Here is a 25,760-nt window from a genome sequence, read left to right as displayed (position 1 = left end):
CCTTGAACTTTTACTATTAATATGTAGTTTTTATGCTGTTACAATGGCTGAAATCCAGTGTTTTTGCATGACCAAATCATCTACGACCATACCACTCTGAATACCCTTGATCTCATCTAACTTGGAAGCCAAGCAGGATTAGGCTTGGTTAGTATGTGGATGAGAGACTATAGTTTATGTAACCGTTCTGTTCTTATTTGTCATTTAGGTTGTTTTCTTTTTTCTTTGGCTTTCCAAATAACTTTTTTTTTCCCTGTTTCTTTTTTTCTTTAACAACACAACTGGTACACTGTTTTTGACTTTCTAAATAACTCTGCAATGAACATCTTCCTCTGTGTGTATGGTTTGCTTTATTCTCATTAGTAGAAGTTATTTTCTAGAAGTCAGCTAATGCTGCTATTGGGGGCTTTCTTAGTATTAAGTATACTTTCTTGGTTTAAATCCAGTAGTTCAGATGAACTTGTTTTATGATGTTATGTATTGCATTATTAGTAATTCCTCATTTTGTTTTTTAAAGAGCCATTTTAAAAGAAGTGACAGGAGATAGTGTATCAACGTAAATTCTAGTCTGCTTTTGAGTTCTCTATATCTCTGCTCCATACATTCTGCATTTATTTATTTTCCATTTTACAGGCAATTTAAAAGTCGATAAAAAACATTTATAAAATCTTAAATGAAGTCACTTATAAATGAAAAGTGTTTGAATGATTACAGATTCCACATTGCATTAATATATACTTCAGCAGATCGTTTTTTGGTTGCTCTTTGTATTAGTTATAAATGCAATAACAGGTGCTGTAAGGTCTATAACTCGTGATCTTTTTGTGGGCATATTTTGTAAGAGGTTGTTGTGACGTTTCTTGTATGTTACTGTTATTTTCTTTAATGATCTCTCAAATACTTATCTTACCTTTTTAAAAAGTTTAATTTTTTATAGTAGCCGGCAGACTGTGAAATAGGTAGACCTTATTTTGAAAACTGCTTTATAAACTTGCAGTTACCAGTCTGCAAAGTTATTAATGTACTTTCCTAAATTGAATCATGTTGAGTTTGGATGCCTCTGATGAGGTTAAACAGCCAAATTGGAGGAACAGTTTAGTTCTGTGAGAATACATGAAGTTTGGAGGAATCATGAGTATACATTGTGATTAGGAAAAGGCTCTTGAATCCACCTAACCTCTGTGGGTTTCAGATGTAGAGAAAGTTTTATTGCCATACTGAAGTGATCGGACAGTTTTGGAGCTATATTAATGAGATGTGGTGAAGGTTAAAACAGGAGTTACTTGATCCGATCTCTTTTTAAGAATGTTGCTTGCTGGGCACGGTGGCTCACGCCTGTAATCCCAGCACTTTGGGAGGCCCAAGCGGGTGGATCACCTGAGGTCAGAAGTTCAAGATCAGCCTGGCCAACATGGTGAAACCCCATCTCTACTTAAAATACAAAAATTAGCCGGACATGGTGGTACATGCCTGTAATCCCAGCTACTGGGGAGGCTGAGGCAGGGGAATTGCTTGAACGCGGGAGGCAGAGGTTGCAGTCAGCCGAGATTGCCACTCTACTCCAGTTTATGGCATGTAGAGGTTTGATTAGATAAAACATTTTGAAGACAAAGGAAGACTACTTAGCCATTTCTTAGTCTAGTTTAAGACTGAGTTGTGAATGCCTGAATTTAGATTGGTATAATGTTGGTAATTAGAAGCTCCTTCTCAATACATTGTGATTTGTTCTAGGGAAAAGGCAGACATAGTTACCTGTATACCAATGGGAGAAACAGACAAACATACCGGTAGTTGCTATATAACAGTGGTAGAAACAATGTATAGATACATAGGTCTGACAATTTAGGAGAAATATACAAAATGTTTCTATTAAGTAGAATTTATCTACTTATGCCTTCCAAGGGCTCAAAATTTGGTCATGAGTGCTGAGGAAATGGGATTCTGTGACTCTTCAGAGAGACATAAAGGAAAAAAAAAAATCTCTTGATGATTCTAATGCTCTGTGCTGAATTATTCTGAAATTCAGTTAACTAAAAGTTACTGGGAATGAGAAGGGAGAAAGAGTGCAAAGTGGTAAAAGCTTAATATTTTTTCACAAAAATGACCCACTTCTTCAGATTGTATGGTTCAGTGCCTTTATTTTTAAAATGAGTAAACTAAAGCCTAGAGAAATAAAATGCTAACACAGGATTATATAACTAGTGAATAAAGTAGAAATGACACCAGACTGGAAATCTGAAAACTCTGTTTTTTTGGAGTACAGTTCAGTGCTTTTCTTCAATACCAGACCGCTTCATAGAAAGGCTGACAATTTGGCTTGGGACAAAGTAGGTTTGAAAGGGAATATAGGACTTAAAATATGACAACCAGAATTTAACTAAAGTATGTTTTTAGGGGCGATTATAGGCATTTTTAAATCATAGTTCATTATTTAGTAATTCCTTAACGATTGTTAGGGTGCTTGGCAGGTTAATAAAGTGCTTCTTATTTGTAATTATACTTATTGGTAATTATTTCTAGTTTGGCAGGTCAGCTGTTAGATGAAGAAACTGAAGCTTAGTTTGCTTAGTCTTAAGATTCATGAGCGGAAAAGTGTCTGTAATAATTTCTCCTTTTTAAAGAAAGATTTTGGCATGACTCTGGTAACCGTATCAGAAAATTTTGGTAGCAATGTTAGAGAAAGACTTAAAAATGAATCTCTAGCATACATAACCACACAGCATTAGCCAGACCTTTTAAAGAAATATCAGAAAAAGTTTAAAGGTTTAATCGACTCAGCCAAATTTATCCAACAGGATGATAGAACTAGGTTTTTTGTATTTCTAGTTTTAGTGCTATTTCTTTTGGATAATTTTGCCTTTTTGGTTTTAAAAGAAAATGTTCACTAGCCTCTACTCTCTAATTTTAGTAACCAGAGGGAGAGATTATCTGAGCTCTGTTGTTAACTAGATAGAATGTGAGTAACTGGAGTGGGGGTGGCCTCTAGAACCAGTCTTTTCTCAGAGAACTCAATTCTTCCTCAACTATAAATAGGAATTAAAAAAAAAAAAAACTAAAACTAAATATGAAGATTAGTCATGGGCTACCATATTGCAGATCCACCTTTTTTTTTTTTTTTAAAGAGAGAATTCTGTGGCTTGATGTTATAACCATACTTATAACCACAACGATCTGTGCTTAGTTTGTCATTTGGGCTGCTGCTCTTTGCACTGAATAGCACAAACTTTTACTTTGGTTTTGTGATCTGATTGTTGGGTCTTTGACACTTAATGGACACTTCTTTTTTTTTTTTTTTAATTTAATTTAGAAGTTATGTAACTTCTAAAGGTATGGTTCCCAAGTGTGGTATGAGGATTCCTGGAATTTCCTGAGAGCCTTTCATGGTGTCTGTGAGGTCCTTATTTTTCCAACTATGTGTCTGCGTCAGGTCAGTTTTTCTTCATGTACTTCAAGCAATATAACATATCATAACAGACCGAATGTAAAAACAGATATAAGAATCGGCCTGTCCTCCATTAAGCCAGACAAAGGTATTTGCAAAAAGTGTAAAACGTGGTCACTCTTCTCAGAAAAGTTGTGTTTTATTTTGGAAAAATAGTTTTTGGGTTTTTTTAATTTAAAAAATATGGTATTTAATTTCAGGTGAGGCTGTTTATCATAGAGCTCCGCCCATCCCTGACCTGCAGTGGGCATATGACCTAAGCTGGGAAAGATGAGTCATTTTCAGAGGCCAGTATGGATGCTGGGGGAGAGAAGAGTAGCCTCCTTTTTCTGGTTTCACTAGCTGTGAGAATAATGTAAGCTGGGAACTGCTTGGGGGCCATCATTTTTGCCACACATAGAGAGCCTTTGTGAAAGTGAAAATGCAGAATAGAGAGTCCTGGTGATATGATTTGAACTCCTGGATTCAGAAAAAAAGCCAGCCCCACATATAGGCTTCCTGTTTGTTTGCACGAATAAATTCTTCTTCTCATTACTCAAACAAATATATAGGGTTTTTATGCTAAGTTACAATGGATTTATTATTTCAAACTAAACTAAATTTTTTTCTCAATTTTAATTCTTAATAAATATTGACATAACTCTTTTAAATAAAAAGCTGTTTGGACTGGTTCCTTATTTGTAGAGCATAGAGGGCTCCTGATACCAAAAATGTGAGAATCGTTGTTCTAAAAGTAAGATGGAATCACTGCTATTTCTTGGAGTGATGTGGGGGAATAAAAGGACTGGCCAGTAGTTTTCAGTGTTGTAATTACATGTATTGTGATACATTTTGCAGTGATGAAGAAGTATTAATAGAATGTGTGATGCTCAAGTATGGATCATGTTTAGATGATTTTATTTTGTAGAATGAACTGGGTGTATAATAATTCTTAATGAGTAGTCTTTGCTGTAACTAATTGCTGTATATAAGTAATCTATTTTTGCTTTCTTGTTCGAATTGAATGAAGCATGTAATAAATTACAGCAATTGAAAATTTCAATGTATGTATTATGCTTGCTGCAATGAAATTTGAATTTTTAAAAGAGTAATTCGAAGTACAGAATATAAAATCATGACTTTGATGCAAATTAGATATTTTTCCTGAATATAAAATGAAAATTTGGAAGGAACAGACGTGGGTGCATATCCGTGTTCTAAAGTTACTCAGTTAACATATTTAAATTTAATTTTTAATTCCCACTGCCACCTCCAGCTCCTTTTCAAGATTACTGAAAATGGAAGCTTGGGTTAAATTCCGTGAGTTACATTCTACTAAATGTCTAAAGTCTCCAAGAAACTCGTGCAAAACAAATTTTTTGAAATATTGTATTGGAGTATTAAAGATTTCTTTACAGTCTCATTACTGTTTTGAAAATCTCAAAAACTAAAACACACTATGAGTGTGTTGGGGGATTAGTATGACCTTTATTTCTAAAGGTGATTTGTTTCTTATTAAGAATATTTAGTTTTTAAAGATATTTTATTATAACATTTGATTTTCTGTATTATTTTTGGCTTCTGTAACTTTAGTGTGTGTATTTCCCTCTCCATCCCAGATATAGTTGGCAGAGAATGACCTTCTTAGATGGTCACTTCTATGCTTTTAAAGGGTATGCATGAAGCTGGAAGTCTCCAACTGAACTATTTTTTAAAAAACAAAGATGCCAGCTGGGCACTATTGCTCACACCTGTAAATCCCAACACTTTAGGAGGCCGAGGCAGGGGAATCACTTGAGGCCAGGAGTTCAAAACCAGCCTGGTCAACAGAGCAAGACCCTATTTCTACATACACACAAAAATGAGCCAGATGTAGTTGTGTGCACCTGTAGTCCTAGCTACACGGGAGGCAGCGGTGGGAGGATCTCTTGGCAGGAGTTCAAGGCTTCAGTGAACCATGATTGCACCACTGCCCTCCAGCCTGGGTAACAGCAAGACTTTGTCTCTAAAAAAGTAAAATGGGAAAAAAGCTTTATTAGCTGTGTCGTTAACACAGTATATTCAGGAATTGACAAAGTTTTATTTTTATGCCTTTAAAATCATTGATGTGAATGACTTGGTAGTGATTTAGAGATTTAATTTGCCAGAGCTCACTGAAGCAGTTAATTTGAAATCCTTGGAGAATTAAAATTGGAAACTCCAGTGTTCATGAATGCTCACTTTGCTCCATTTCACTTGACTCCTATCCCTCATATGTGTCAAGTAGGTCAAGTAGGCCTTAGGCTCTTTCTGATAGGTTCCCTTGGCCTGGGCTTTTAAAATTTTTTTTTTTTTTTCCTAGATAGCCATAAAGCATGCTTGCATTCCATTTCCATTCCTATCTAAATTCAGATCCCTGTTTAAATGTCACTTCAACAGAGTCCTTCCTTGATGATCTTAAATAATACTTGTTTTATCTTTTCTGTTTTCTTTCTCCTTACCTTTCTTCCTTTCTCCTCCTTTACACTTTATCCTTTCAACCTGGATTTTTCCTCAGAGCACATGTTGACAATACATAGTATAAACGTATGTTTGTGTAATATGCATATTGTCTCCCCCCACCCACCAATGTAAATTCTGTGGCAACAGTGACGTTTCTAAAAGTTGTGTTTTCAGGATCTAGAACAGTGACAGAGTAGGTGCTTTTAAAATGTTCTTGAATAATGAATGCGATATTTGGACGATAATCACCAAACTCAACATATTTTCTTATTTTATTTATCAAACTATATGAAGATGAAAGATAATCCCTGACAGAAATGAGCCATTGATCTAGTGAAACAGATATTTGTACGTATATTCTCTTGCTTAGTAACTATTAATATGTCTCAGATTTTTTGTAAGGTATATTTTATCTACAGTGTAATTTTTAAAAAATGCTTTTTTATTACTAATATATGTAGATCAGTAATTGAACAGACTACTGTATTATCTTATATTTCATATATATGCACAATATCTCATGAACAAATTTAAACCTAATGATTATACGCATTGATATTTGTGAGGGATTTACTATCCAATCCAGTGCTTATCTGCCAAGAGCTGTTCAGCCTATGCTTGAAACCATTCTAATGATGGAGAACCCTCGGGCAGTTTGTTCTGCCTTTGGGAGGCCTCTGATTATTTTTAAAAAAAAAAAAAAAAAAAAAAAAAGTCTGTCTCTATTTTAAGCCAAAACCTGTTTGGCTGCTTCTGCTTACTGGCTTTAGTCACGTTCCTTGGATATATTGGACAAATGTAATCCTTTTTCCTTGTTATAACCTTTCAATTATTTGAAGACTTACCAAGTTCTCTCTGACATTTCAGTTCTCTAGGCTGAGAATCCCTAGAAAACCGTCTAATAATGACATCCATGTACCATCTTGTTCATTTTCTAAGAATCTGTTTGAGTTTGTTTATGGATTTATAAAGGTGGTACCTAGAACTGAAAGCACTAACACTCTACTGCATAGGAGAGCAGCACTCTTTCCTGTCCAGTTCTCAGTTTTCTGTTTATTGCATGTTTAGAGTTTGTGTTTCCTCCCAGCCGTTTCACACTTTCATTTCCTTTAACTTAGCCATTTATTAAAGTACTTAAGTTGTTCACCTTCTATTTGCCCTCTAAAATGCTATTGTTAAGTCACATCTCATGCCTTGTTTTGTAGTTTTTGCTTTTGTTTGTATTCTGTCCCCTCACCAGCCCCAACACACACACAAGAGTAATTGCAGTTGGAGCACTTGGTGGTCAGAATCCTACTTTATTGGCAGATTTTGTTGTTTGTGGGAGCTAAGAAGTACTTTTCAAAACTTGATTCTTTTTTTCCTTGATCTGTAAGGCAGTTTCAGCTCTACTTTTTCTTTCACGCATTTTCAGGATGCTAGCAGTATAGCAGGGGTAAAGAAAAGTCTAGCTCTGACAAGATACAGATCATTCAAATTACAAACCTTTTATCAGCAGTGGCAACTGGTATAGTAAAGTACCTCGAACAATCTTGCTAGCCATGGAGATAATTTTTAAAAATAGTTTGCTATATGAATATAGTTTTTTTAATTAGGTAATTTGAATATTTAATTGACTTTGCATAACATCATTACTAGATGTTCAGATAATATAACACAAAAGACGAATAGAAAAGAGAACATACGTTTTGCCTTTCTGTTCCTGATATATACCATTTCAGTATATTACTAAATTTCTGTGGTCTATATTTTTTACTCAGCTTTTTGTTTTCAAAAATATTGAAGTAAAAATGGAACTTCTTATAGGACTTAAGGAAAATTGCCTCCTAAATGCAAATTCAGTTGTTTTGCCATTAAATGCGAAATTTTAACCCCTGCTTCTATGTAATTTGAACTCTTAACACATGTTAAAAAGTCATCTGCCTTTCAGATTATTTCAAGGATTTAGAACTGTATGTGGTAATTTATTTGTTGTGGCTAATGGTTTTTGTTTCAGTTCAGATTGCTTCTACAGAAGATGTTGAGCAGAGATTCTTCTGGAATTCTGTCTTGCTTTTTTATAAAACTGGTTTATAGACCATAATAATTTAAAAAATCATGAAAGGCTTCCTCTAGATTTTTAGCTGCTAACATTTTAATTCATTTTTAAAATGTCCTATTTAAAAAATAATGGTGTGAAAATGAAACAGATTTGGTATTTCGTTGAGAGAATTGAAAAATGGCAGGTAAGTTACTGGAAAAACCACTAATAAGTTGAAAATTCACCATGACACCCAAACCAATATTAAATTACAGCATTTAGACTCAGTGTAGACTGAGTTTATTTACAGCAGTTCAATAAAACGCAGTAATAGTATTATGTATCATAATGATTTCCAGTAAATTGAAATAGGTTTAGCTTGATGTCTAGTTTGGTTGATGTCTGGTTGGTTGTGCTTATTCAGGATATCTGTTTCATGGTCTCATACAGTATTACCAGATGGCCAGATGTAAGTATATCTCGAGATACATCAAAAGGTTATTATTCCAATTCTTCATCCTTATTTCATCATAGATCTGAGTATTCCCATGCTGATTATGATAAAACAAAAATTTAGTGTATCATAAATCATTGTATTTAAAAATGTTGAAATAAGTATATGGAAGTAAATTTTTGAAAGAAAAAGTGAAAGTCTTAAATCTCCTTATTTAAAAATGTTGAAATAAGTATATCGAAGTAAATTTTTGAAAGAAAAAGTGAAAGTATTTAAAAAACCTCTTGTACCATCGAAGTGGATTTTTTTTTCTTGTTGCATAGATCATAACTCATTTCAAATCTTTGTAAATAAATGGAAATAGCTTTATGAGAAAAGTTGATCTGTGAATCCTGAGTGACAAATTACCCTGAAACTTGGTGACACGGCATACATTTATTATCTTACGGTTTCTGTGGGTCAGGAATTTGGGAGCAAGTTAACTGGATATTTCTGACTCAGTGTCCCTTATGAGATTGTAGTCAAGCTGCTGGGCACACGTGTAGTCTTAAGGTTGTGCTGGGACAGTAGAATCTACTTCCAAGCTCACTCACATATGGCTGTTGGTTAAGAGGCCTCAGTTCTTTGCTAGCCATTGACTGAAGGCCACATTTATTAGCCACATGGTGTTCTCCCTAAGGCTGCTTTAGTGTCCTTCCTTGGGGCATAGCAGGTGATTTCTGTAGAACAAGAGAGAGAGAGAGAGACAGAAAGAAAGAAAGCCTGCACGAAGAAGATGTCACAGTAACTTTTAAGACCTAGTCTTAGAAGTCAAACACACCGTCACTTCTATTTGTTAAAAAACAAGTCACTAAATTGAGTCTATGTTCATGGGGTAGGAAATTAGGCTTTACCTTTCTGAAGGGAGGAATGAAGAATTTGAGGATACTGTAAAACAACCACAGTGATGTTGATCAAGTGAGTCTTATAGCATATACAATAAACTACTAGTTCATTAAGAAAGTAGCTCTTATCTCTGACACTTTATCAGTTGCCTTTGTGGTCTTTATAATAAGTAAAATCCGTCTTTTGATTGACTTACAGTCAAGTTTCTCTGTACAAATTCTGTGCAAGCAAAGCTATCCACTCTTTAAGATGTACTTTTTGATTCAGTGACATATGTTACTGTTTACTCTTATAGAACTATTATATGCCAGAAACATATAGGAATTGAGATGTTTTCTATATGTCTTGCAGTATTTGCTAGCTTTACTTGGATGTGTATCAGTTATTTTATTAACATTCTGCTTTTCAACTTTAGGTAGAACATGTAGAATCTCTATTTTGTATTTATTATTAGTTAAAATTGCTAACAGATAAAGAGATTGAAGGATGTCATGTCAAATATATCATTGTATGTATCTCTTTTTCTTCAAATGAACTATTAAGTTATCCTTTCCCTGTGCTCATTTGTAGTCATCTTCCTACTGTGATTTCCTAATATCTTTATTATATCCTTTTAAAGCTATTACTGTTAAACCTTTTTGTATCGTCAGTATCCTTGGAAGATATTATTTACTGACCCTCACTTATGTTATGGGTGTGAAATTAAGCCATTGTTTTTATGCTGCCAAGCTATGAAATTAAATCTAAGTTGAGGGGTTGATTCTCTGTTGGCATTTTACCCAGCTGGATAGATGAAAGGATGGTAAGAGGACCATGAGTCATACGTGGTTGAGGCATTGTTTAGAGACTGCTTGAAATAATGGTCTTTGAAAATTAAGCTAAGAAGGGGAGAGAGTACAGGAAGAGGTGAGCATGGACTGTGTCATGGCAGCAACTAAGGATACAGGGAGGTGGAAGCATTGTGGATGAATTTTTTTGAGATGGAGTTTTGCTATTGTCGCCTAGGCTGGAGTACAGTGGCGCGATCTCCGCTCACTGCCACCTCCACCTCCCATGTGCAAGCAATTCTCCATCCTCAGCCTCCCGAGTAGCTGGGATTATAGGCGCCCGCCACCACGCCTGGCTAATTTTGTGTATTTTTAGTAGAGACAGGGTTTCGCCATGTTGGGCAGGCTGGTCTCAAACTCCTGACCTCGTGCTTTGTCCACCTCAGCCTCCCAGTGTGCTGGGATTATAGGTGTGAACCACTGCGCTTGGCTGTGGATGACTTTTAAAAGGAGTAATCAGGTGAATAGGGAGTGACTGTAACTCTAAGTGTTTAAAAAGTAAATTGGAAGTCAGGTTTCTGGCACCTTGTAAGAGGCAGTCTAGTGTGGTGGTTAAGAATGTGGACTTTGGAGTACGAGATTTAGTTTTAAATCTTGATTCATTTCCTTGCTATATAGTCTTGGGCAGTCTACTTAGCTTTTCTCTGAACCTCAGTTTCTTTGTCAGTAAAGTGAGAGCCCAATATAGTATGTAAAATTAGAAATGCAGTTCATGGCACAAACTAGGTCTTGAGTAAGTGTTAGTAATTAACTACTGCTATTATTTTATTGTTAGTTACTCTAACTTGTAAAACCTACATAATAATTTTAGCTTAGTTATAAACAATTATATCATTTTTTTGAATTGGATGAAAATAGTTCAGACATCAAACATTTTCCATTCTGATGTTGTTAATTGAAATAAACCAGGCACAGAAAGATTAATGCTGTATGTTACCACTCATATATGGAAGCTAAATAAGTTGATCTCATATAAGTAGAAAGTAGAATAGTGGTTACCAAATGCTGGGAAGGGTGGTAGGGAGACAGGGAGAAGTTGGTTAACAGATACAAAATTACAGCTGGATTGGAGGAGTAAGTTCTAGTGTTGTTTAACGCTGTAGGGTAACTATAGTTAATTTATTATATATTTTCAGATAGCTAGAAGAGAAGATTTTGAATGTTCCCAACACAAAGAAGTAAATGTTTTAGGTTATAGATATGCTAATTACTCTGATTTATTCATTACACCTTGCATACAGGTATCAAAATATCACATTGTACTCTATGAATACATAGAATTATTATTATTATTTTTTAAAAACTTTCCCTTCTGACCCTGTCCTTCCTTTACTTATAGTTCGTACTATCATCCTGCCCAAATAACCATAGTTTGTTTATCCTTCCACATATATATAAGCCAGATTTCTCCCTTCTCCCCCAACACAAGTGGTACATACTATACAAACCTTTTCTCTGTCTTGCATTTTGAATTTAATAAATTGATATGAAGATTTCCTTAAGGGTTGAAAACTTCATTACCTGTTTCTTGTATCCTTTTGCTACATGTCATTCTTTTGTGTGGATTTTAATACAGTTTATTTTTCCAGTCCTCTCTAAATGGACATCTGCACATTTTTGATTTTACAATCAGTATGACAATAAGTAACTTGTACGCATGTTATTTTGAACACGTGAGTATATCTGTAGAATTCATAGATGTAACTTGCATTTATGACTTTGATACTACCAGAATACTCTATCATCTACCAGTTCACTCACACCAGCTCATGTTTAAAATTGCTTTTTCATTAGTCTTGCCACCAGTATACATTTTCATATTTATTGGATTTTGCCAACCTGATAACTGAAAAATGTTTCAGTGTAACTTAAATTTGTATTTCTCTTATGGGTGAGGTTGAATTTTTACTCATTTAGGAATCATTTTTATTTATTTTATGGTTTAGCATCTATTCATATCCTTTGTCTTTTTTTCTCTTATAATGTTGGTCTTGGTAAAAACACTGTGGGTTAGGGGAATTAGCCTGTTTGTGATGAGATAAACTGAGCTTGTTTTTCATTTGTTGACTCTTCATTCTGAGTTTTTTTTTTTTTTCTTTTTAATAATCACATTACTTTTTTGATATATGGATGTTATGTCTTTCTTACTCCAGGGTTAAATAAACTGTGTTTTTCTCTAACATGTTTCCAACTTTATTTTGTAAAGATAACTGCCAAGTTGTCTCAATACATTTTCTTTTCTTTTTTTAAGACAGGGTCTTACTCTGTCACCCAGACTGGAATGCAGTGATGCGATCACAGATCGCTGCAGCCTTGAACTTCTGGGCTCAGATGATTCTTCCCCCTCAGCTTCCCGAGTAGCTGGGACTATAGGCACACACTATCATACCTAATTTGTTTTTCTTTTTTTTTTTTTCTTTTGGTAGAGACTGGGTTTTGCCATTTTGCCCAGACTGGTCTTGAACTCCTGGGCTCAAGCGATCTGCCCGCCTCAGTCTCCCAAGGTGCTGTCATTACAGGATTGAGTCACTGGGCCTGGCCTCAATACGTTTATTGCATAATTTATCTCTTCTTTGTTGGTTTGGATGCCACTTTTATAAAATCTGAATTCCTAGTACGTTTGGATCCATTTCTAGACTTTCTTTTTTTGCTGTTTAAACTAATATACTGATGGGTATGTTTTTAAGAAGTAAAATGGCTACACGTAGCATTAAGAAGTGTTAGTATAAAGAGAACTTAAATTTCTTCAAGGTCCTCTGTGACCCAGGTGCTTTTTACATGTATTAACTCACTTAACTGTTATTCTCACTAATTCAGTTTGTAACTGGAATTTGTAGAATGTGCAGTTGGCTAAATTTTCTTCAACGTTGGTTTTTTTCTTTAGCTGTGATGCAGATCCATCTGCCCTAGCAAAATATGTTCTGGCTTTGGTAAAGAAAGACAAAAGTGAAAAAGAGTTAAAGGCATTATGTATTGATCAGCTGGATGTATTTCTTCAGAAAGGTAAGATCTTTGGTTTGAAAATACTACTATATTTTAAAAAGTTATTTAAGCCTTGGCACAGTGGTTCACGCCTGTAATCCCAGCACTTTGAGAGGCTGAGGTGGGTGGATCACCTGAGGTCAGGAGTTCAAGACCAGCCTGGCCAACATGGTGAAACCCTATCTCTACAAAAAATATAAAAATTAGCTGGGCATGATGGTGGATGCCTGTAGTCCCGGCTACTTGGGAGGCTGAGGCAGGAGAATTGCTTGAACCTGGGAGACGGAGGTTGCAGTGAGCCAAGATCGCGTCATTGCACTCCAACCTGGGTGACAGAGTGAGACTCATCTCAAAAAAAATAAAGTTATTTAAAATAAGTTTATCCACAGAATATTAAAGGAACTTAGTAAGAAGCCCTAATTTTAACAAAGTTAAATAAACAATATTAGTACTGAGTATATCCATAACTTATTTAAAATGGATGCCACCTCTCAGTAATGTCCACGTGCTTATTCTTAAAGCATGTTGATATTTTTTCTTATGTAGATTAAAAGATTAAGAAAATGACTGCTTATTTATTTAAAGCTAATACTGCTTAGGAAACTGCTTTGAATCTTACCTAGCACATTGCTTTTCAGCTTTTTGCACCTTGCCACATCTAGATAATGATAGTGTTTGTGTTTGCCACACTGAGTAGGCTACATGGAGAAGACTTAGTCATGGCTGGAAGTGACTGACCCAGAGGCTGTGGCCATTCCAGCCCCTGCCATCTTGAAAATAGCATGAATCAGTATTGCCTCAGGACTTGTGCCATTGCACACTGGTTGGGAAGCTGTTGATATTAGTATATTTTCTTCCTTTTTTTTTTTTTTTTTTTTTTTTGAGATGGAGTCTTGCTCTGTCACCCAGGCTGGAGTGCAGTGGCGTGATCTTGAGTGCAATGGCGCAATCTCGGCTCACTGTAGTGTCCGCCTCCTGGGTTCAAGTGATTGTCCTGCCCCAGCCTCCCTAGTATCTGGAATTACAGGCACCTGCCGTCATGCCTGGCTAATTTTTATGTTTTTGTAGAGACGGGGTTTCACCATGTTGTCCAGGCTGGTCTTGAACTCCTGACCTCAGGCAATCCGCCCGCCTTGGCCTCCCAAAGTGCTGGGATTACAGACGTGAGCCACCATGCCCGGCCAGTACTAGTATATTTTCTAATTTATAAAAGTCAAGGTATATTTCATCATATTAGAGATAAGAGATGTGGAAGCGGAGAATTAATCTTAACAAATGTCTTTTAATCTATGGTGTTTGGTTTTACTTTTAGAGACACAGATATTTGTGGAAAAACTTTTTGATGCTGTGAATACAAAGAGTTACCTACCTCCTCCAGAGCAGCCATCATCAGGAAGCCTGAAGGTAGAATTTTTCCCGCACCAAGAAAAAGATATAAAGAAAGAAGAGGTAACGATTTGTGTTATACCTTACAGGTTATTTAAACACATAAGAGGAATAACTAAACTGAGTTTTTGTCTTCTATATCTTTTTGTTGGGAGTCCTCAGGACCACTCCCAGTTTAAATGATTTCTCTAGGAGGACTCATAGGACTTTGCATGTAATTATGCCCATGGCCCTGGCTTATTTCAGCAAAAGGATTCAAAGCAAAGTCGGCAAATGGAAAAGGTGTATGAGGCCAAGTCCAGTGGAAAACAAACGCAAGCTTCTAAAGTCCTCAGAGTTCCACAGGATGTGCTTAATTCCCCTAGCAGTGAACTGTAACAACACATGGGGATTAGGCAAGCTCCTTAGATACTCTGCCCAGCATTCTTACTTGGAACTGGTCACATAGGCACCACCTACCTAGTATGTACCAAAATTCCAGACTCCTGGGAGGAAAGCAGATGTTCATTGTAGACCATGTTGTTTCATAAACAGTTCAGGCATAGTGAACCGTTCCTTATCAGGGAGTAATGGGAATGCTCAAGAAATCAAAGTGCCCAGGAGCCAGCCAAAGGCCAGCCTTACAAGCATGCTGGCTTTCTAAGGATAGTATTGTCAGGCCCGCTTTTACTCTGCACAATATCTTACAGAAATAGAGTCTTATCATCTGTTCTATGAAAATAATTAGGTTGACAGTTGGTCTGTTTGCTTTTGTCCTACGTGCATTTTAGTAGGGGACTGTTTTTAAGGTAGTAAAACACAAGGACCTTCACAGGACAGTGGAACTGACTTCATACTTCAAGAGGTCCTGAAATTTTTGTGTGTATTTTATAACCTCCTTTCTTCACTCTAATAGTCATATAATAATTTATATCTTTTCAATTTGATGTTAAAAAGATTATAATTTGGCCAGGGTGAGCGTGGTGGCTCATGCCTATAATCCCAGCACTCTGGGAGGCTGAGGCGGAAGGATCGCTCGAGCCCAGGAGTTTGAGACCAGTCTGGGTAATATAGTGAGACCTCATCTCTCTGAAAAAAAATTTAAAATTAGCCAGGTGTGATGGGGTGGTGCATGCCTGTAGTCTCAACTACTTGAGGGGCTGAGGTGGGAGAACTGCTTGAGCCCCACAGCCTGAGGGTGCAGATTGAAGCACTACACTGCAGCCTGGGCAACTGAGCAAGACCCTGTCTTAAAAACAAAAAGAACCTATAATTTTAGTGAAAATAATTGTTTGCAGTTAAGCCATTATGTTTCTGCATTTAGCCCTAGCTTTAGGTCACACAAATCTTGGTTAAAATTTTGGTTCTACAAATCACTGGTTTGTGACCTTGAAAACTTTACTTTTCTGAGCCTCATTTTACTCAGCTGCAAAATGGAAATACTAAAGATTCTTGTGAGGATTAAGTAAAATAATGTATGTAAAGCACCAATCAAGTGCTTTACATACATTATTTTACTTCTCACACATGGCACATGGTAGGTTCCCAGTCAATGGTAGCTGCTGTCATTTTTGAGATTGTAGGAGATGTTGCTGTTGTGACCTTTGTTTCTTTTTCTCCTTTTATGCTTTTTCCAGATTATATATAAATAATACATTTTATTATGCAATAAAATATATATAATATGTAATAATTTTCAAATATATTTTTATCTCTATCTGAATATATTTACACACATGTATATTTGTATATTTTCGTATACACATACCCACATGTAACATCCCAATCAGTTTTATCTGCCTGGGAAGACCAGAAATGTAATTTATAACTGAACATATTTCATACCTAACAGTATAGGGGTTCTGTTAGGAAGAAAGGGACGGTGGATATTGTATTGGCAATTGCTTATGCCACATAGAGATATGCAATGGTTTATTCAAGTTTTGTCTATTGGTGGAACTTTGGGTTGGTTTCAGATTTTTGCTGTTAAAAATTATACTTTGGCCAGGCGTGGTGGCTCACGCCTGTAATCCCAGCACTTTGGGAGGCTGAGGCGGGTGGATCACCTTAGGTCAGGAGTTCAAGACCAGCTTGGCCAACATGGTGAAACCCCGTCGCTACTAAAGATACAAAAATTAGCCGGGCGTGGTGGCAGTCGCCTGTAATCCCAGTTACTCAGGAAGCTGAGACAGGAGAATAGCTTGAACCTGGGAGGCAGAGGTTGTAGTGTTGTAGTGAACTGAGACCACGCCATTATACCCCAGCTTGTGTGACAAGAGCGAAACTCCATCTAAAATATATATATATATATATGTTTTAATTCTCAAAAAATCTTGAGTAGATCACAGTCCCTTGGTTTGAGAAGTAGTCTTCCCCCAAATCGAGTAGTAGCAAAGCTTTAGTCTTACTATCTATTGATGTAATACTTCCTGTTTTTTTCAATCAATTGTGGGAGATACTTATCCCTGATCTTTCAGAATTGTCAAAGTGCCAGACGGCAATCTACGTTTAAAATGCTGTGGCTATACTAAAATGGGCATGTACTGTGGAATATGGTGATCTGTTAGATTACTTGCAAAAGTGCATTGAGTAAATAGAAGGGAAAGAGTGTATCAGAAGGGTTGTATTAGTACCCAGTTTTTTGTCTGGTCTGGGAGGAGAGCTGGAATAGGTGGAAAGAGTACAAAAGTACTTGAGTTTAAAAAGGCAAACTGTTGAAAGAATGCTTTCAAGATTATTTCTCCTAGTTTGGTCTGTTAATAGGATTTCCATCTGATTTCTCATCTAAAGTGGCACACTTTTTTTTGTTGTTGTTGTTTGAGACGGAGTCTTACTCTGTTGCCCAGGCTGGAGTGTCGTGGCCCCATAGCAGCTCACTGCAACCTCTTGCTTCCTGGGTTCAAGCAGTTCTCCTCCCTCAGCCTCCCGAGTATCCCTCCTGTAATCCCTTCCTGGGATTACAGGTACGTGCCACCATGCCCAGCTAATTTTTGTATTTTTAGTAGAGGTGGGATTTCAGCGTGTTGGCCAGGCTGGTCTTAAACTGCTGACCTCAAGTGATCCACCCACCTCGGCCTTTAAAAGTGCTGGGATTACAGGTGTGAGTCACTTAGCCCGGCCTAAAGTGGCACATTTTGACAGAAGGTCTTACCAAAGGGATGCTGGAACAGCTGGCATAATCTGGGACATGTGTACCCTGTGCGTAGACTACCTGCATAAGAATATCTTATGGTTCTCAGTAACGCAAAATCTTGAGCCCTGTCTTATTTATGGAAGCCACTTGCACAACATTTCCTGAATTTGTTTAACCTCTAAGTCCTTTTTTTCTAATTGTCTAGAAAAATAGTGATTCCTATCGCTCCTATTGTTGAGGACCATTGTTCTCAACAATATAGTCTGGAGAAGGCAGCACTGAGAATATTTTCCAGGGTTGCTTTCTAGTAGCTATATGATGTGAATGGAAGCACCTTGTAGGAAACAGGAATATATAGCTGTCATGCTGCTATGAGAAACTGGAAAACTCCTTCATCTTATACATTGTTTTCCCATATATATAAATGTATATATAAATATGTAAGTATATGTAAATATATATTTATATTTTTATATTTATATATAAGTATATATATAAATGTGTATATATATGTGTATATGTGTGTGTATCTGTATTTATGACTTGGTGAGTTCTAATGTATTCTCCTATTTTCTTTGATGTGTTTGGTACCAGACCAAATCCATGAAACCAAAACACGAATATGTGTTAGACTTTTGAAAGAGGAATAAAATTGGATTTCCATTAATTATGTTAAAATGAGCATACTTGCTTAAAATGTTTTCTCACCAGTGTAATCATTTCATTACAGTTAAATGATGATACTTAGTAGAGGAATTTACTTTGTTTGGATACTTTTAGGAGATGATGATTTTGCTTCTACATTATATAAACTAATTTTAATATTAATTAAATGTTAATGTTAATAAAGTCTTAAAGTAGTAATGTGTCTACCTAAGGCTTTTTTTTTTTTTTTTTTTCCTGAGACAGAGTCTCACTCCTTCGCCCAGGCTGGAGCGTGCAGTGGCACGATCTCAGCTCTCTGCAGCCTCTGCCTGCTGGGTTTAAGTGATTCTCCTGCCTCAACCTCCAGAGTAACTGGGATTACAGGCACCCGCCACTGCGCCCAGCTAATCTTTGTATTTTCAGTAGAGACGAGATTTCACCATGTTGGCCAGGCTGGCCTCGAACTCCTGACCTCGCGATCCACCCGCCTCAGCCTCCCAAAGTGCTGGGATTACAGGCGTGAGCCACCACGCCCGGCCCTATCTAAGGCTGTTTAACAGTGGAATAACTACTAAACTTGTACACCTTTTTTTTGTATATCAGATCACAAAGGAGGAAGAGCGAGAGAAGAAGTTTTCTAGAAGGCTAAATCACAGTCCTCCACAGTCAAGCTCCCGATACAGGGAAAATAGGTGAGCGGTTCATTGAACCATATTCAGTGTTTTGACATAATTTACCTTTTATATGAATGTTTAGACTTGGATTATCTTTTATGCAGAGACAAGTAATATCTACTCTTATTGGTCTAGGAAAATTAACTAGGTCCGTTTCTATCTTGAAAATCTAGGTCAGATTTGTAGATCTTGGGAGTGAGTTTAGAACAGTGCTTGACATATATTAGCTGCTAATCTTTTTATTCCTAACTTCAGATTCCAGTAGAATCTTAATGTGTGGCTCTTTTTTTTTTGCCTGCTGTTTCCCTTTAGTGTGATTAAATTGTTTTTCTCATTCAGGCTCCAAAAACCCTTAGAATAGAATGCATGCAATACATGTCTGGAAGTGTGTGACTATATGTACGGGATAGCATGTTCTATATGTACTGTAAGTCATGTGTATAGATGCCTTTATCTACAGATGCCCAATTTTATAGTTGCCAATGTGTGTAAGATTAAGGGTTAAGGCTTTAAAAAGATTGTTTTTCATTTAAAAGGGATTTAGAGTACTAAATATTAAGCTCAGTTTTTTCAAGTGTCTGATGGTAGGATAAAAAGTTATGTTACAAGAATTAAATATAACTTTTGCATTTAATTAGCTTTTTCCTGTGTCACTTAAAAATTATTTGTATAAAAGTGACCATATATTTCTTTAGAAGCCGTGATGAGAGGAAAAAAGATGATCGTTCTCGCAAAAGAGATTATGATCGAAACCCTCCTCGAAGAGATTCATACAGAGACCGGTACAATAGAAGACGAGGGCGAAGTCGCAGTTACAGCAGAAGTCGAAGTCGAAGTTGGAGTAAAGAGAGGCTTCGTGAAAGGGACAGAGATAGAAGCAGGACTAGAAGCAGAAGCAGAACACGAAGCAGGGGTAAATAGTACATATATATGTATATTTTGGTTATCTTTTTATTGTGAAAAACTCCATGTTTAAGTGTTTTTAAAAATTGCTTAACATTTTGTCAGCGTTTTCTTCGTTTTTTTCTATTATGATGTATTCTGTGGTCCAAGAGAATGCTTTTTAAAAATTCCTTTAAAAGTTTTATTCTGTGCAATTAAAATCACAGTTACCACTACACATTCAACAGGATAGCCACAATGATAAAGACTGATTCTGTTTGGTGTTGGTGAGAATGTAGATCAGCTGGAACTCTTTGGAAAACATTTTGGCAGTATGTAAAAATTAACATATGGGTCCGCTATTCTACATCTTACTGTTTACCTGGAAGAAATGAAAGTTTATGTCCGCACAGATACTTGTTCACAAAGTTCATAGCAGACTCATTTGTAAGAGCCAGATGTAGAAACAGCCTAAATGCCCGTCAACAGGTGAATGTATAAACATGTTGTAGTATATCCATACCATAACATGGATGAAAAGAAAAGAACTTTTGATACATTCAACAAAATGGATGAATCTCAATATAATTATGCTGAGTGAAAGAAGCAGGAAAACAATATGTATGTATATCCAAATATTTTTTTCTCAGTCTTTGTTTTTGAGACAGAGTATCGCTGTGTCGCCCAGGCTGGAGTGCAGTGGCGCTGTTTCAGCTCACTGCAACCTCTGCCTCCTGAGTTCAAGCGATGATCATGCCTCAGCCTCCTGAGTAGCTGGGATTACAAGCGAGTGCCACCATGCTCGGCTAATTTTTGTATTTTTAGTAAGAGTCATGTTGGGGGTTTCACCATGTTAGCCAGACTGGTCTTGAATTCCTGATCTCAGGTGTTCACTTTTCTCAGCCTCCCAAAGTGCTGGGATTATAGGCCTGAGCCAGTGTGCCCAGCGTAAAGTTTTAAAAAATGCTAACTAATTTGTGATGACAGAGAGCAAAGCCAGTCGTTGCCTGAGATGGGAGTAAAGGAGGGATAGATTACAGATTACAAAGGGGCATGAGGATTCTTTTGTAAGTGATGAGTATGTACATCATTTCAGTTGTGGTATTGGTTTCAGAGGTGTATACTTTGATTAAAACTTACACAATTTAATATGTTCAGTTTATTATGTATCACTTACACTTCAAAACTGTTTTTAAAAGTTTAAAAAGTGTTATTTCAGATACATATTTCTGCAAGAGCATGTCATTCCCAGCATGTATAATTTTTCTTCTAGTACATGTTATTGAAAGTAAGATATTTTAGTAAAACACCTAAAACACTTTTCAGTGAAACACCTTTTCTCAAACTTTTTTTACTACTCTTAATACTATTTATGGCCTTTGTATAAGCCCTGTATTCTGTTACTCTTTTCTTAGAAATTTTCCGCTGCTGTGATCTAGGTATACTGGGCTTCTTGGAATGTTGCTTCACTTAACTAATCTCTTTAATTTCTTTTCTTTTTCTTGAGGACCATATATATAGTCTAGTTAGTTTCTTTGTGCATGTTTAATATGAACTCCTTTTGGCTCATCCGTTCTTATCTTAATAAACAGCCATTGTAGTAACTTCAGATGGATGACTACAAAATGTTCACCACAGGAAAAATAACTCTACTTTATTGCATGTTTTGTTTTGTGGTCTGCAGTTATGCATACTAAGATTGTGATGAAGAAAATAAAAAATTTCTTTTTTCTATAAACAAAACTCTAAGGAAAAACATTAAATCATTAAATACGGCAGCGTTACCTGGTTTTGTAGCTTGTGTTATATTGAAAAGAAATAACCTTTTAGCATTGTGTATTAATTAAATATTTTTTAAAAGAAAAGGATTATTATGCAAAATTTAAAACTTTTTTTTCTATGTTTATAAAAATATCACTATTTCTTAGATCTGGGACTTGTTTTTTTAATACAGTGTAGTTTTATATGTCATTTATCTTTTGTTGCAGAAAGGGATCTGGTAAAACCTAAATATGACCTGGATAGAACAGATCCATTAGAAAATAATTATACTCCAGTCTCTTCGGTACCTAGTATTTCATCTGGCCACTACCCTGTACCTACTTTGAGCAGCACTATTACAGTAATTGCTCCTACTCATCATGGTAACAACACTACCGAAAGTTGGTCTGAATTTCATGAAGACCAGGTGGACCATAACTCTTACGTAAGACCACCCATGCCAAAGAAACGGTGTAGAGACTATGATGGTAAGTCTTTCGGCTGTTTCATGAAGTATTTAATTAACATTTCCAGCTGCCTAAATTCTGTGTTTATGTTGTACACAGTTATTCAAAGACTTACCTCTGAAAAGGGGGAAATTAGCCTTAATCACTTTTTGAATTCCTCAATATGATTGAAACATTTATGAAGTTGCCACTAATTATTTGAGTATCAATTTAAAGATAATATTTATTTGCAAGTAAGTCTTAATAAATTTTGGGAGTTTACCAAATGAGTAAATATCTACTGAGTTATTATGAGGGAATCTGCTACTGAAACATTGTTGACAAAACTCATTTCTTTTGAATGAGTGATTATTGGACTACAAGTAGAAATGTACCTAGAAATATAAACGTCACCTTTGTAAGAATTTTATTAAAGAATTGAAGACTTTTGGCTGGGTGCAGTGGCTCACGCCTGTAATCCCAGCACTTTAGGAGGCTGAGGCAGGCGGATCATGAAGTCAGGAGATCGAGACCATCCTGGCTAACATGGTGGGCAACCCTGTCTCTACTAAAAATACAACAAATTAGCCAGGCGTGGTGGCGGGAGCCTGTTTTTCCAGCTCTTCAGGAGGCTGAGGCAGGAGAATGGCATGAACCTGGGAGGTGGAGCTTGCAGTGAGCGAAGATCGCACCACTGCACTCCAGCCTGGGTGACAGAGTGAGACTCCATCTCAAAAAAAACAAAGAATTGAAGACTTTTAAGGATTTACTGTAAAAGATTTGTAAGTAGTATTAAACCGTAATTGCAGTCTTTTTAGTTTTAAGCTAGAGATTTAAATGAAGGACATTTCTAAAGACAAAAATATGACAAAAATTATATTTAAGTCTGATATCTCTTGTTAGGTTATTTTCGTGTGTGTGTGTGTGTTTAGTATGTATACGTGTTAGTTTGTTTAACATTGCTCTGAAGTAATGCCTGAGCCTGGGAAATTTATAAAGAAAAGAGGTTTCTTTGGCTCATGGTTCTGCAGACTGTACAAAAAGTGTAGTGCCAGCATCTGCATCTGGTGAAGGCCTCAGGAAGTTTGCAATCATGGTAGAAGGCAAAGGGAGAGCAACAAAGAGGGAGCAAGGGAGCAAGAGTGGGGTTGGTGGTGGGGGAAGTGCCATGCTCTTTTAAACAACCAGTTCCTCTGAACTAATTGAGGGCGAACTCACTTGTTACCTTGTGAAGATCACCAAGCTATTCATGAAGGATCTACCCTCATGACTCTAACACCTCCCACCAGGCCAACCACCAACATCGTTTGTCACATTTCTCTCTCTTTTTTGCGGGAGATGGAGTCTCACCCTGTCCTCCAGGCTGGAGTACAGTGGCACAGTCTCGGCTTACTGCAACCTACACCTCCCGGGTCCTAGCGATTTTCCTGCCTCAGCCTCCCTAGTAGCTGGGCTTGCAGGCGCCTGCCACCACGTCCAGCTAATTTTTGTATTTGTAGTAGAGACGGGGTTTCACCATGTTGGTCAGGCTGGTCTCGAACTCCTGACCTCAGGTAATCCACCTACCTCAACCTCCCAAAGTGCTGGGATTAATAGGCGTTAGCCACCATGCCTGGCCAGATTGTCACATTTCAGCATGAGATGTGGAGACGATAAACGTAGTAACTATGTCAGTATGTTAAATATACTCTTACTTGACAAATATTTATATTACTGGAGAAGAGCAAGTAGCTCTTGGGAAATGGTTAATTATCCTTTTGTCCTATATTAATAATATTCATATTTTTAAATACTTTACTTTTGCTAACTTAGAGAAAATATATATCTCCAGTGCTTTTGACATTTGTTTCTAACTATTCTTTCCCCATAGAAAAGGGTTTTTGTATGAGAGGAGACATGTGTCCTTTCGATCATGGAAGTGATCCAGTGGTTGTAGAAGATGTGAATCTTCCTGGTATGCTGCCTTTCCCAGCACAGCCTCCTGTTGTGGAAGGACCACCTCCTCCTGGACTCCCCCCACCTCCACCAATTCTTACACCCCCACCTGTGAATCTCAGGCCCCCAGTGCCACCTCCAGGTCCATTGCCACCCAGTCTCCCACCTGTTACAGGTAAGTAAATCTGTTTGTTTGCCTGTATTTATCTAGCCATTCTCAGTCTATTTTTAAAACTTAATAGATTCTTAAATTAAAAGTATCTAAAGGAATCCCAAAACTGCCTAATAGAAATTAATAGCAATATACTTCCATTTGGAATACACTTCCATTTTGTAGCCTGTGCCAAGCCAGTTACTATGGTTTGGAGTGACCTTGTAAATTAAGTACATCACTGGTAAAACCCAGCTGCCTGCAGGCCTTCATGGCTTAAGGCAAACCTGCTTTGGAATGTGTTAAAAGGATATCTGATTAGTTGTAAGAGCTTGGTGTTTGTAGATATTATAGTTTGATAAATGAGAAGATTATGTTCAGATGTGCAATAACTTGTTTTATTTGTTTGCTTTCAGATGATATTTCTTATTCTTTGGTTTTGACAGGACCACCACCTCCACTTCCTCCTTTGCAGCCATCTGGCATGGATGCTCCTCCAAACTCTGCAACCAGTTCTGTTCCTACTGTAGTAACAACTGGCATTCATCACCAGCCTCCTCCTGCTCCACCCTCTCTTTTTACTGCAGGTACAGTTTTGGCCCTTTTTATATTCGTAATGTAATATAGTTTTAGATGAAGAATTTTAAAATGTCTAGAGAGAATTGCTCTGTGAGGACTACTTTTCTCACTAAAATTATGTAGGCATGGTGAATGAACGTTAAGCCCTCAGTTATGAATGTTTTCAAAATGTTTCTTTTTAATAACTTTTAAAAATAAAGTTATTTTCTTTTTGATACATATAAAGCATGTTATATGTTAATATGTTATATTGTTTACTTTTTCTCTTATCAATATTAAAAAATTACCAAGTGGAGTTTTATAATTGTTTTTTAATTACAGTTTTTGTATTACCAGATACATATGACACAGATGGCTACAATCCTGAAGCCCCAAGCATAACAAACACTTCCAGACCTATGTATAGACACAGAGTGCATGCACAAAGGCCCAACTTGATAGGACTAACATCAGGGGATATGGATTTGCCACCCAGAGGTACTATAATTAATCTTTCCTTCCTGTCACTTTCGTAATATAAACAGTGGGAAAACATTTATAAAGAACAGTTGGTCTTGCCTTTATTGGGGTTGGATAAGGAATGGTGATTTATTTTATTTTACTTTATTTTATTTTATTTTTGGAGACAGTCTCACTCTGTAGCCTAGACTGGAGTGCAGTAGCATGATCTCAGCTCACTCTAACCTCTGCCTCAGCCTCCTGAGTAACTGGGATCACAAACGCATGCCACCATGCCTGGCTAGTTTTTGTATTTTTAGTAGAGATGGGATTTCACCATATTGGGCAGGCTGGTCTTGAACTCCTGACCTCAAGTGATCCGCCTGCCTTGGCCTCCCAAAGTGCTGGGATTATAGGCTTGAGCCACTGTGACTGGCTGGGATGGTGATTTTATTTGTTCCCTGTATCCTTCATTCCCCCATTAGAGAAAATATATTGTGTAATTCTGTATTTGTGGTAGAGGTGACACTTTATTATACAGTTATTACACTGTCCAAGAGGGAAAGGAAGTTCCTTAAAGAAGCACATTTTCTTGGGTAGGCTTTTTTTTTTTTTTGTAATTTGTATCATTTGTAATCTTAATTGATTCATTTAAACTCTTGAGAATAACGTTTTAATTCC

The 25,760-nt window shown here is 36.7% G+C and overlaps 1 protein-coding gene across 33 annotated transcripts in view; it reads left to right on the top strand.

Moving 5' to 3' along the window:
* Nucleotides 1-25,760, top strand: part of RBM26 (RNA binding motif protein 26) — a 92,345-nt gene that overhangs the window by 15,607 nt on the left and 50,978 nt on the right. For 10 of the 33 annotated variants that reach the window (XM_077973821.1, XM_077973825.1, XM_077973819.1 and 7 more), the window contains exons 2-9: nt 12,973-13,091; nt 14,383-14,519; nt 18,817-18,905; nt 19,583-19,800; nt 21,758-22,018; nt 23,847-24,086; nt 24,509-24,649; nt 24,978-25,118. In XM_077973821.1, the coding sequence (XP_077829947.1) occupies nt 12,973-13,091; nt 14,383-14,519; nt 18,817-18,905; nt 19,583-19,800; nt 21,758-22,018; nt 23,847-24,086; nt 24,509-24,649; nt 24,978-25,118 (1,346 nt within the window). Of the gene's footprint in view, nt 1-12,972; nt 13,092-14,382; nt 14,520-18,816; nt 18,906-19,582; nt 19,801-21,757; nt 22,019-23,846; nt 24,087-24,478; nt 24,650-24,962; nt 25,119-25,760 lie in introns of all 33 variants that reach the window. The other 23 variants (XM_077973816.1, XM_077973824.1, XM_077973817.1 and 20 more) reach the window with 3 other exon arrangements.

The sequence above is a fragment of the Macaca mulatta genome, chromosome 17 (genome assembly GCF_049350105.2).
Source record: "Macaca mulatta isolate MMU2019108-1 chromosome 17, T2T-MMU8v2.0, whole genome shotgun sequence".
NCBI classification, from domain to species: Eukaryota; Metazoa; Chordata; class Mammalia; order Primates; family Cercopithecidae; genus Macaca; species Macaca mulatta.
Note: the sequence above shows the minus strand (reverse complement) of the source record. Positions and strands in the feature narration are given on the sequence as shown.